Here is a 13,632-nt window from a genome sequence, read left to right as displayed (position 1 = left end):
ACTTGCCAATTTTTAAACTCAATACCCCAGCCGATGAAGGCAGGCATGCCGTATGCCGTCTTGACTACCTTCTCCACCTGCAATGTCACTTTCAGTGACCTGTGTACCTGTACACCCAGATCCCTCTGCCTATCAATACTCTTAAGGGTTCTGCCATTTACTGTATATTTCCTATCTGTATTAGACCTTCCAAAATGCATTACCTCACATTTGTCCGGATTAAACTCCATCTGCCATCTTTCCGCCCAAATCTCTAACTGATTTATATCCTGCTGTATCCTCTGATGGTCCTCATCGCTATCCAAAAATCCACCAACCTTTGTGTCATCCGCAAACTTACTAATCAATCCAGTTACATTTTCCTCCAAATCATTTCTATATATTACAAACAGCAAAGGTCCCCAGCACTGATCCCTGAGGAACGCCACTTGTCACAGCCCTCCATTCAGAAACGCACCCTTCCACTGCTACCCTCTGTCTTCTTTCACCGAGCCAGTTTTGTATCCACCTTGCCAGCTCACCTCTGATCCCATGTGACTTCACCTTCTGCACCAGTCTGCTCTGAGGGACCTTGTCAAAGCCTTACTGAAGTCCACGTAGACAACATCCACTGCCCTACCCTCATCAATCATCTTCGTCACTCCTTAAAAACTGATCAAGTTCATGAGACACGGCCTCCCCTTCACAAACCATGTTGCCTCTCACTAATAGCTCCACTTATTTCCAAATGGGAATAAATCCTGTCTCAAAGAATCCTCTCCAATAATTTCCCTACCACTGATATAAGGCTCACTGGCCTGTAATTACCTGGATTATTCTTGCTACCCTTCTTAAACAAAAGGAACATCATTGGCTATTCTCCAATCCTCTGGCGTTTGCTACCAAATAAACCTGTTGGACTTTAACCTGGTGTTATGAGACTTCTTACTGTGGAACTCCCCTGTAGTCAGCAAGGATACAAAGATTCCTCTCAAGGCCCCAGCAATTTCCTCCCATGCCTCTCTCAGTATTTTGGGATACATCTCATCAGGCCTTGGAGATTTGTCTACCTTAATGTTTCTCAAGAACCCCAATGCTCCTCCTTTTTGATCTCAACATGGCTCAATTATCTACACATCCTTTCCCAAACTCATCATCCACCAAGTCTTTCTCTTTGGTGAATACTGACACAAAGTACTCATTTAATACCTCGCCCATTTCCTCTGGCTCCACACAGATTCCCTCCCTTGTCCTTGAGTGGGCCAACCCTCTCCCTGGCTACCCTCTTACTCTTTATATATGTATACAAAGCCTTGGGATTTTCCTTAATCCTGCTGGCCAATGATTTTTTATGAACCTTTTTAGCTCTTCTTACTCCTGACTTAAGCTTCTGCACTACCCTCAGCAATCTTACACATCCACTGCACTACCCTCAGCAATCTTACACATCCACTGCACTACCCTCAGCAATCTTACACATCCACTGCACTACCCTCAGCAACCCTCAGTGAATTATTTGGAGAGGTGACAATTAAATTTGAGGCATGACCTTCCCTTACCGCTGACTATTGCTGACCAGTTGACATATTTCCAAGTGACAGTTTGTCCAACGCTTCAGGATTGATTCTAACATTTGCCCAGCACCGCAGACTGACCAGCCTATAATTCTTTGGCATTTCCTTCATACCCTTTTTAAACAACAGAACTCTACTTATTTACCCTCCAGTCCTCCAGCACCTCACCTGTGTCTAGTGAAGATTGGAAAATAATCCTCAGAACATCTGTTTCCTCCTGACCTCCCTCAACATCTGAAGGAATAATCCATCCAGTCTTGGCCACTTTTCCACTTTCAAGGATTCGAAATCTAACACTTCCTCTCTCATAAAATAGTCTATCCCATATCATCAGAGCGTGGCCCCCTGGTTCTGGATTCCCCCACCATTGGGAATATCCTTCCTGCAACTATCCTGTCTGGTCTTGTTAGAATTTTATAGGTTTCTATGAGATCCCCCACCTCCCCATTCTTCTGAATTACAGAGAATATGACCTTAACTGGCTCAATCTTTCCCACCATCCCAGGAATCAGCCTGGTGAAGCTTCACTGCATTCCCTCAATAGCAAGGACATCCTTCCTCTGATAAGGAGATGTTACTGATGTAAAAAAAATCTATCTCAGCCCTGAACATACTGCCTCTACTGCCCTCTGCAGTAAAAAAAATTCCATAGAATCATCTCTCCGAGAAATTCTGTCTTAAATCGATGACCCCTTACTCTGAGATTATGCCCTTTGGTCGTAAAATCTCCCACGGGGGAGACATCTTCTCAGCAGGAAGCCATTCCAAAACTTCATTGCAGCGTTAATGTAAGCCTATTTGTGACACCAATGAATAAACTTTAAACAAATGTTGTGTCACAGCAAAAAGCATCACAAAGAGCAAAGAACAAAGAACACGTGTCCATGAAATGTCCTATGTTAGGGGTTGTGGGTTCTAAAAGAGATGTGGTTTGCACATGTTGATTCAAATGAACAGACTAGGTTTATTGAGGAGCTGTTGGCTCTACAGAGTAGTGAAACACTCCAATGACATCACCATCAAATCATGAGACAGCTCTGGAAGCAATCAGACAATCATTTAAATATATAACGTGCAATAGTGACATCACCTGGAACTCCAACTTCATTTTGAAGAAGTCCTTCAGTAAAACCATCATGTCTGTTACAACCATGGAGAGATCTTTAGCAAATGCATCAGCCTTGGTGGTATAACTGTATCCAGTACCCACAGGATTATCAACAAACAACAAGCTGGCAGCTTTCACCTATCATAAGGGAAACATAATAAAAGCAAATTACTGCAGATGCTGGAATCTGAAACAGAAAATAATGCAAAATCTCAGCAAGTCCTACATCATCTGTGAAAAGAGAACAAAGCTCTGACAGAGTGTTATCCAGATTGAAATGTTAGCTCTGTTCTCTCTCTCCACAGATATTGTCAGACCTGTTGAAATTTTCCAGCATTTTCTGTTTCTGTTAAGAGAAGCGTGACAGTGTCTTAGAACAGGACAGGCTGGAGGAGGCATGCTTACTGCTTAATTTGCAGATGTCAGAATGCAGTTTATTAAACTCACTCAATCATATTGGCTAAGAGAATATTGCCCAGACAGATTCCTCAGGGTAGAATTCCAGCACACAATAAAAAAGCATCATCTTCAATTACTAAAGTTCCCAACCCCCCGTTTCCCCCCATACCCAAGTCACAAGGTTAGTTTCAACACTTTCAATATCAGTAACAAACAGCGAACGACCCTGACTGAAGGAGATCGCTGAACCAACTCGGATTTTGGGGAGGAACTTTACCCATGTGGTGTTTCTAGGATTCAAGTCGGTGTTAAGAGGGCCAATCTCCTTAAAGTTTCCAAATCCACAGCTTGAGCCTCCTGGTCCACCCTATATAGGGAAGCAAGAGGGTTAGGAGTATAATGGACAGCAGAAACTGTAGCACTTTCTCACACGGTTCTTTAAAATGGAATTATTAGCTTTACATTAATGGGCTCCCAGAACGGTCATTCCATATTCTGGCTCACCCAAAACCCTCCTCACTCTCCTCTCCAAAACAACTTCTCTCACCCTCATCTCTGTCCTCCTGCCCCCACCCAGTCCCTCACCTCTCCAGCCCCAGCCACTCTCTCCAAACATCCATCTCTCTCCCTTTCTGTCCAACTTCCATCCCTCAACCCACCTCTCCAAATACCCTTATGCCCACCTGTCCTTCCTTGCCACCCTCACCACCTCTCACTCCCCTCCTCATCTCCAACTATCCCCTACTCCATACCACCTTTAGAATTCAAACCACTCCTTTCTGCCCTACCTACTCTCCCACCCTTTACCCCACACTCCTCAAATCCCCTACGCTTCTATCCTTCCCCAGTCCCTTCTCCCAACTCACCCTTACTACCCAACTTCCCCCCTTTCCCAACAGTGTCTTCCTTCCCTAGTTGTATTCACCACCCCATTCTCACCAATCATCCTGCCACCCCAGCCCACGTCACCCTTCCCCACCATCATCGCATCCATCCTCTCCTCGTGCCCCATCCTCTGCACCCAAATAAGCCCTCCTTCGTACACCCTGCTGCCCCTCTCGTCCAGTCACGAAGGATGTTTACCTGCAGCCACATGACCAGAGGGAGGGACGTGAAGTTCTCAGTTGGACTGTTTGCGTAGTAAAGCCACCAGAACATATTTGCATCCTCACGCACAGATACATATCCCCAATCCTCCTTTCCATCTTTGAAAACATGATCACCTGTGTATGGAGAGACAGTCACAACTGGTGTTACCAACAAGAGTGCGAGAGAGGGGGAGCTGTTTCTCCTAACCCGTATAGCACTCCCCTATTTCCTACAGCACTTCCGGAGGAGAGGGGCACACAGGCGAATAGGGGAGTGGGCAAGAGTACGCACGTGGGAAGTGAGTGCATGCGCGAGCGGGGAATGTGTGTCATCATGGATGCATTTCTCGGGTGGCACAGTGGTTAGCACGGCTGCCTCACAGCACCAGGGACCCAGGTTCCATTCCCAGCTTGGGCTACCATCTGCGTGAAGTCTGCATATTCTCCCCATGTCTGTGTGGGTTTCCTCCGGGTGCTCCAGTTTCTTCCCACAGTCCAAAGATGTGTAGGTTAGGTTGGATTTGCCATGCTAAATTATCCTAGTGTCATGGAAACAAGCAGGGTAAATAAGTAGGGTTATGGGGATAGGGCCTGGGTGGGATTGCAGTTGGTGCAGACTTGATGGGCCGAATAGCCTCCTTCTGCACTGCCAGGATTGTAATGATTTCACAGAAATTGGTTCATCTTCAGAAACATTCTGGGATAACTTGTGTTCTTTATAACTGACTATTAAAGGGTTATTGCAAAGACTTTGATTAAAGAACATAAAACATAGAAAAACTACAGCACAAACAGGCCCTTCGGCCCACAAGTTGCACCGAACATGTCCCTACTTACTAGGCTTACCTATAATCCTCTATGTTACTAAGTCCCATGTATTTATCTAAAAGTCTCTTAAAAGACCCTATCAAATCCGCCTCCTCCACCACCGCTGGCAACCCACTCCACGCACCCACCACCCTCTGAGTGAAAAACTTACCCCTGACATCTCCTCTGTACCTACTCCCCAGCACCCTAAACCTGTGTCCTCTTGTGGCAGCCATTTCAGCCCTGGGAAAAAGCCTCTGAGAATCCACCCGATCAATACCTCTCAACATCTTATACACCTCTATCAGGTCACCCCTCATCCTTCATCTCTCCAAGGAGAAAAGACCGACCTCTCTCAACCTATCCTCATAACGCGTGCCACCCAATCCAGGCAACATCCTTGTAAATCTCCTCTGCACCCTCTCAGTAGTTTCCACATCCTTCCTGTAATGAGGTGACCAGAACTGAGCACAGTACTCCAAGTGGGGCCTGACAAGGGTCTCATAAAGCTGCAGCGTTATCTCCCGACTCCTAAACTCAATCCCTCGATTGATGAAGGCCAGTACACCATACACCTTCTTAACCACAGCTTCAACCTGCGAAGCTGATTTGAGCGTCCTATGATCCCAGACCCCAAGATCCTTCTGATCTTCCACACTGCTAAGAGTCTTACCCTTAATATTATATTCCGTCATCCTATTTGACCTGCCAAAATGAATCACCACACACTAATCTCGGTTGAAGTCCATCTGCCACTTCTCCGCACAGTCTTGCATCCTATCAATATCTCACTGCAACTTCTGACATCCCTCCAGGCTATCCACAACACCTCCGACCTTCGTGTTATCGGCAAACTTACCAACCCATCCCTCCACTTCCCCATCCAGGTCATTTATAAAAATCACAAAGAGTGAGGGTCCCAGAACAGATCCCTGGGGCACTCCACTGGTGACCAACCTCCACGCAGAAAAATGACTCATCTACAACCACTTTTTGCCTTCTGTGGGCAAGCCAGTTCTGGATCCACAAGCAATGTCCCCTTGGATCCCATGCCCCCTCACTTTCTCAATAAGCCTTTCATGGGGCATCTTATTGAACACCTTGTTGAAGTCCAGATAAACCACATCTACCGCTCTTCCTTCATCAATGCGTTTAGTCACGTTTTCAAAAAATTCAACCAGGCTCGTAAGGCATAATCTAAGAAGACAACAGCTCCAAAAGCTCCAGACAAAGCTGAAAGCAAAAAAATGAATAAAAGTTGTTTCCAGATTATTCCACATTCTGAAATTGACTAACTACCAGTTTCCAGGGAAATCAGCAAGAGTGATGGATTGCTTCACAGAGCACTGCTGAAAGGGTCACCATCATTTATCCTGTTCCTTTGTACCATTGCCTTTTTAACCTTTTGGCAGATATCAACTTTTTTATTGGCATGCGTGTGTATGCATGCATGTACGAGATTGTTAGTAATGGTAGGGCATTGGGGAGAGTTACAGAACAGAGAGATCTAGGGGTACATGTTCATAGCTCCTTGAAAGTGGAGTCACAGACGGACAGATTGGTGAAGAAGGGACTCAGCATGCTTGGTTTCATCGGTCAGAACATTGAATATAGGAGTTGGGATGTCTTGTTGAACATAAGAAATAGGAGCAGGAGTAGGCCATCTAGCCCTTCGAGCCTGCCCCGCCATTCAATAAGATCATGGCTGATCTGTCGTGGCTCAGTTCCACATTCCCGCCCTCTCCCCATAACCCTTAATCCCCTCTCTTATCAAAAACCCATCAACCCGCTTCTTAAAAATATTTAGCGAGGCAGCCTCCACCACTTCAACGGGCAGAGAATTCCAGAGATTCACCACCCTTTGAGTGAAGAAGTTCCTCCTCAACTCCGTTCTAAACCGCCCCCCCTTTATCTTGAGGCTGTGCCCCCTAGTCCTACTGTCCTTTCTGAGCGGGAAGAGTCTCTCCACTTCTATCCTATCCATCCCATTCATCATCTTATACGTCTCAATGAGATCTCCCCTCATTCTTCTAAACTCTAACGAGTACAAGCCTAATTTACTCAGCCTCTCCTCACAGCTCAACCCCCTCAACTCCGGTATCAGCCTAGTAAACCTCCTCTGCATTCCCTCCAAGGCCAAAATATTCTTGCATAAGTGCGGCGACCAAATCTGCACACAGTACTCCAGCTGCGGCCTCACCAATGCCCTATACAGCCGCAGCAAGACCTCCCTACTTTTATATTCAATCCCCCTCGCTATGAAGGCCAGCATCCCATTCGCCTTCCTGACCACCTGCTGCACCTGCAAGCTGGGTTTTTGCGACTCATGCACAAGGACCCCGAGGTCCCTCTGCACCGTCGCCTGCTGCAGTTTTTCGCCCCGTAAGTAATAGTCCTTCCTACCATTATTCCTACCAAAGTGGACCACCTCACACTTGCCAACATTGAATTCTATTTGCCAGTTCCTGGCCTATTCGCCCAGCCTATCTAGATCCTTCTGCAGACTCTCCACACCCTCCGCGCAATTTGCCGTTCCACCAATCTTGGTGTCATCAGCAAATTTCGACACCCTACACTCAGTTCCCTCCTCCAGATCATCTATAAGGCCACACTTGGAATACTGTGTGCAATTCTGGTCACCCTATTATAGAAAGGATATTATTAAACTAGAAAGAGTACAGAAAAGATTTACTAGGATGCTACCGGGACTTGATGGTTGGGGTTATAAGGAGAGGCTAGATAGACTGGGACTTTTTTCCTCTGGAACATAGGAGGTTGAGGAGTGATCTTATAGAGGTCTATAAAATAATGAGGGGCACAGATCAGCTAGATAGTCAATATCTTTTCCCAAAGGTAGGGGAGTCTAAACTAGAGGGCATAGGTTTAAGGTGAGAGGGGAGAGATACAAAAGTGTCCAGAGGGGTAATTCTTTCACAGAGAGGGTGGTGAGTGTCTGGCACAAGCTGTCAGAGGCAGTAGTAGAGGCAGGTACAATTTTATCTTTTAAAAAACATTTAGACAGTTACACAGGTACGATGGGTATAGAGGGATATGGGCCAAATGCGGGCAATTGGGATTAGTTTAGGGGTTTAAAAAAAAGGGCGGCATGGAGAAGTTGGGCCGAAGGGCCTGTTTCCCTGCTGTAAACCTCTGTGACTATGATATTTTTATAATTCATATTATTTTAATCAGCTTTACATTCTACTTGATAGGCATTCAGATGAGCACAAATAATAAAAATAAATTTAAAAAGTATACATGGCTATGGACCAACTGTTGGAAAATAGGATTCAAATATTTAGGTGCTTGGTGGTGGGTGTAAATACGATGGGCCAAAGGGCCTTTTTTTTGCTGTTAAACTCAGACTCTAGGTCTGGTTTTGTATTAAATTAATAACCGTGCTCCTTATTGAAAGAACCTGGGAACCGAGTGGTCGTTCTGAGATTCACACAGGTTTGGCCGTATAACTCACTGAAAACATCATCTAAGTATATGTACTTAGATGAGTACCTGTACTCATGGAACAATGGAAAGAGAGTCTTGGGTACCACAACCTTTGGCACTCTTTCCTAGTCAACTTGAGTACAAACAGCGCTAATCCAACACAAGGCCTTTAATGATTTGTGCACAAGGAGAACCACTTTGCAGTTATCCTGCAAGTGTTTCTGAAGTTACAGAAAAACAACTTAGTAATTCTAGTCAATTACAGCAAATCAGAAACAAGCAATTTCTCTAATTCTTTATTTGCATACATATTCACCATATGTATGCAGTTTTACGCCCTTTCCCATTCAATGAAAAACTGACTTCTGCTAATCTTTCATTTGCATAGCATATCCCCATATCTTGCCTTTGGCATTTGTTATGGAAAAATTTGGCCTTGCACACCTGCTGGTGAAGGTCGCAAAGCACAATGTTAGGGGTCCTATGCAGATGAAGATTAGCCTGTTCGTGCTGAAATAGCAGGCACTGACTCCTTTGAAGGTCTGCAAGCTGATAAACATTTTAAAACCTGTACAGAGAAGGCTTTAACTTTAACTTTTTAGCTTCTGCACAATTTAGCTTCCAAACTATGAGACTTCAATATGAGCATTTTAACTTCCACGTTGATTGTGATGGGAGGAATGCACTGTCATATCATGGGGGAGGAGGCTCGTGGGATTTAACCCAAAACAAAAACATATAAGAACATAAGAAATAGGAGCAGGAGTAGGCCATCCAGCCCCTCAAGCCTGCCCCGCCATTCAATAAGATCATGGCTGATCTGTCGTGGCTCAGTTCCACATTCCCGCCTTCTCCCCATAACCCTTAATCCCCTTGCCTATCAAAAACCCATCAACCCGCGTCTTAAATATATTTAGCGAGGCAGCCTCCACCACTTCAACGGGCAGAGAATTCCAGAGATTCACCACCCTTTGAGTGAAGAAGTTCCTCCTCAACTCCGTTCTAAACCACCCCCCCCTTTATCCTGAGGCTGTGCCCTCTAGTCCTACTGTCCTTTCTGAGCGGGAAGAGCCTCTCCACCTCTATCCTATCCATCCCATTCATCATCTTATATGTCTCAATGAGATCTCCCTTCATTCTTCTAAACTCTAACGAGTACAAGCCCAGTTTATTCAGCCTCTCCTCATAGTTCAACCCCCTCAACTCCGGTATCAGCCTAGTAAACCTCCTCTGCACTCCCTCCAAGGCCAAAATATCCTTGCGTAAGTGCGGCGACCAAAACTGCACACAGTACTCCATCTGCAGCCTCACCAGTGCCCTGTACAGTTGCAGCAAGACCTCCCTACTTTTATAGTCAATCCCCCTCGTTATGAAGGCCAGCATCCCAGTCGCCTTCCTGACCACCTGCAGGCTGGGTTTTTGCGACTCATGCACAAGGACCCCCAGGTCCCTCTGCACCGTCGCATGCTGCAGTTTTTCGCCCTGTAAGTAGTGGTCCTTCCTACTATTATTCCTACCAAAGTGGACAACCTCACACTTGCCAACATTGTATTCCATCTGCCAGGTCCTCGCCCACTCGCTCAGCCTATCTAGATCCCTCTGTAGACTCTCCACACCCTCCGCACAATTTGCCGTTTCACCAATCTTGGTGTCATCAGCAAATTTCGACACCCTACACTCGGTTCCCTCCTCCAGATCATCTATATAAATGGTAAATAGCTGAGGCCCCAGCACCGACCCCTGGGGCACTCCACTAGTCACCAACCGTGAGAACAGTCAAAAACCAGGTTTCTTCTACAGCCAAGTAAAGTTTGTGTTTGAGGAATGGCTCCTTTTGATGCAAATGAGTTTTTGGAGAGGCCTGGGTTACACAATGGTTCTTTAATGAGATTAATCATTGCACAATTGGAGAGTGTGGTGGTGGAGTTACAGATAAGTAAAGTTCATTTATTAGTCACAAGTAAAGCTTATATTAACGCTGCAATGAAGTTACTATGAAATTCCTCTAGTCACCACGCTCTAGAACCTGTTTGGGTCAATGCACCTAACCAGCACGTCTTTCAGAAGAAGTGGGGATCTCACTGAAACTGATACAAATGTGACAGGGTTAGACAGGGTAGATTCAGAAAGAATGTTCCCAATGGTGGGGGAGTCCAGAACTAGGGGTCAGAGTTTGTTGATAAGGGGTAAACCTTTTAGGATTGAGGTGAGGAGAAATTTCTTCACCAGAGGGTGGTGAATGTGTGGAATTCACTACCACAGAAAGTAGTTGAGGCCAAAACATTGTCTGATTTCAAGAAGAAATTAGATATAGCTGTTGGGGCTAAAGGGATCGAGGGATATGGGGGGGAAGGAGGAATCAGGATATTAAATTTGATGATCAGCCATGATCAAAATGAATGTTGGAGCAGGCTCAAAGGGCCAAGTGGCCCCCTCCCACTTCTAGTTTCTTTGTTGAGTGGGAGCTAAGAAAGCAGAGTTTTAAAACCCAGTGACCACAAAGCTCAAAATGGAAGTGAAAGAACAAGAGGGAGTTGTAGAAACTGGAAGGAGATCAGTTTATTTGGGCTGTTTCAGCTAGAACAGAAGTTGGAACTAGAATTTTGGGTGAAGGAAAAGGGAAGATACAGCATATCAGAGAGAAAGGCAGGAGCAGCTTAGAAAGCTGCAACTAAAACAACAGTCTGCCCTTGACTCAAGAGAAAACATTAAAGGGAGAGATTCCAAATTTAACCCAAGGCCCAGTGGGGAAGGTTTGAAATGTGTTTAAACCTTCCTGGGGATTAGAACATAGAACATTACAGCGCAGAACAGGCCCTTCGGCCCACGATGTTGCGCCGACCAGTTAAAAAGCAATGACCCTCTAACCTAAACCAATCCCTTTCCATCCATAAACCTATCCACGGATCTCTTAAACACCCCCAAACTAGGCGCATTTACAACTGCAGCAGGCAGGGCATTCCAATCCCTCACCACCCTCTGGGTAAAGAACCTACCCCTGACATCCGTCCTATAACTACCCCCCCTTAATTTAAAGCTATGCCCCCTCGTGCTAGCTTTCTCCATCCGAGGAAAAAGGCTATCACTGTCCACCCTATCTAAACCTCTAATCATCTTATACGTTTCAATAAGGTCCCTTCTTAGCCTCCTTCTTTCTAATGAAAACAACCTCAAATCCCTCAGTCTCTCCTCATAGACCTCCCCTCCATACCAGGCAACATTCTGGTAAACCTCCTCTGCACCCTCCCCAAAGCCTCCACATCCTTCCTATAATGTGGGGACCAGAACTGCACACAATACTCCAAGTGCGGCCGCACCAGAGTTTTGTACAGTTGCAACATGACACTGCGGCTCCTAAATTCAATCCCCCTACCAATAAACGCCAAGACACCGTATGCCTTCCTAACAACCTTATCTGCTTGATTCCCAACTTTCAGGGATCTATGTACACATACACCTAGATCCCTCTGCTCATCCACACTATTCAGAGTCCTCCCGTTAGCCCTATACTCTACACATCTGTTGTTCCTGCCAAAGTGAACTACCTCACACTTTTCCACATTAAACTCCATCCGCCACCTCTCGGCCCAGCTCTGCAACTTGTCCAAGTCTCCCTGTAAACTATGACACCCTTCCTCACTATCTACCACATCTCCGACTTTGGTGTCATCAGCAAATTTACTAATCCACCCAACTATACCCTCATCCAGATCATTTATAAAAATTACAAACAGCAGTGGCCCCAAAACAGATCCCTGAGGAACACTACTTGTAACCGAACTCCATGACGAATACTTACCATCAACCACCACCCTCTGTCTCCTATCTGCTAGCCAATTCCTGATCCAATTACCTAAATCACCCTCAATCCCATACATCTGCATTTTCTGGGTAAAAGGACACAGCAGCATTTTTCCTTTTCTTTAAAAGGTAGGGTTCGGGTTAGGTGGGGTGATTCCCAGGGAATTCCAGAGTGTAGCACGATCTTACCACCTCGTCCTGCCCATCGTTCAGCGAGACGTAAGATTGGGTGAGGCAGAAAATTAGGTTTGTATTCACTTTCTCATCTCGCCTGATATTACTGGCTGTTTTGCCGGTGAAACCAGCTCTTGGCCAATTGAAATATCAACATGTTTGGCACATCAGTGAGTTTAGGACGCTAACAACTTGTCAGGCTTCACTCAGGCAACAATCACTGCTGGACTCTCCCAGAGACTGGACATGATGGTCTCACCAGGGAAAATCAGAGGCCAGTTAAACCCCACTGGGTGGTCAGGGGTATGGTCAGTGATACCCATGGGGCAGGCAGTGTCAGCCTGGCAGTGCCCACCTGGCACACTGGCAGTGCCCAGGGAGGGGAGTTGAACAATGACAGGGGGAAGAGATGTGTGCATATGTGAGGGGATGGGGCGGATTCCTTGCCTGCAAAATTTGTGTGTGTGTGTGTGGGGGGGGGGGGGGAGGGTGGAGTAGTAGTATGGGGGGGGGGGGGAGGTAATTCCCTGGGGAATTAGAGACAGGGGGAGGGGGGAAAAGGAGTAATTCCACATGGATTTTAAGAGTGGGGGGGGGCAGAAATTCCCTGGGGAATTTGAGTCTGGGTGTGGTTCCCAGGAATGGAAGAGTGTGGGCTGTTTTGAAGTCTGAATGAGAATATGATGAGTTACAGCTCAGCCTCGCACCCCAGCACTGGTTTGAAAGCTTTTCCAGGTATAAATGATTGGAAACTGATTGTGTGGACAGCCCGGCAGAGTGCCCATTCACCAGGAGCGGCTGCAAGGACAATCTCAACCAGTTCAACCCACAGACAGACAGAGACAGAGAGAGAGAGCGGCGGCACCGACGCTGCAGAACCCCGGAGCGGGGCACAAACTCTCACCTTCGGTAAGGAACACACACAAAACCAGCATCAACACAGCAGCCAGCTTCTCCATGTCGGCCTCTTCATGTGACCCCGACAAAACCCCCCCCACAACAGGCAGCACCGCCCACAAACACTCCCCATCACTGGCACCAATTTCCTTCCGCTACCGAGGGAGTGCCGCACCGTCAGGGGGTCAGTACTCAAGAACAGCTTTTTCCCTGCTACCATTAGACTTTTGAATGGACATATATTAAATTGATCTTTTTCTACACACCATCATATGTCAGTGCAGAATCAATGGGCCAAAGGCCCTGCTGCACTGTAGGGATTCTGTGATTTGATTCACACTGAGGGAGGTTCAGTGCTGAG

General features: G+C 46.2%; 1 protein-coding gene across 1 annotated transcript; it reads right to left on the bottom strand.

The window, feature by feature from the left end:
- Positions 1 to 2,538: 2,538 nt before the first annotated feature.
- LOC145340821 (retinoid-inducible serine carboxypeptidase-like) lies at positions 2,539 to 13,377 on the bottom strand. The gene is made up of 4 exons (XM_080185276.1): positions 13,279 to 13,377; positions 4,144 to 4,283; positions 3,338 to 3,427; positions 2,539 to 2,799 (listed from the first exon to the last, which is right to left on the bottom strand). The coding sequence occupies exons 1-4, from the start codon at positions 13,331 to 13,333 to the stop codon at positions 2,578 to 2,580; spliced, it is 507 nt and encodes a 168-aa protein (XP_080041402.1). The 5' UTR covers positions 13,334 to 13,377; the 3' UTR covers positions 2,539 to 2,577.
- Positions 13,378 to 13,632: the final 255 nt, after the last annotated feature.

The sequence above is a fragment of the Carcharhinus amblyrhynchos genome, unplaced genomic scaffold (genome assembly GCF_965287045.1).
Source record: "Carcharhinus amblyrhynchos unplaced genomic scaffold, sCarAmb.v2.hapA chromosome_1474, whole genome shotgun sequence".
NCBI lineage: Eukaryota > Metazoa > Chordata > Chondrichthyes > Carcharhiniformes > Carcharhinidae > Carcharhinus > Carcharhinus amblyrhynchos.
This window is presented reverse-complemented; position numbering and strand designations above follow the sequence as displayed.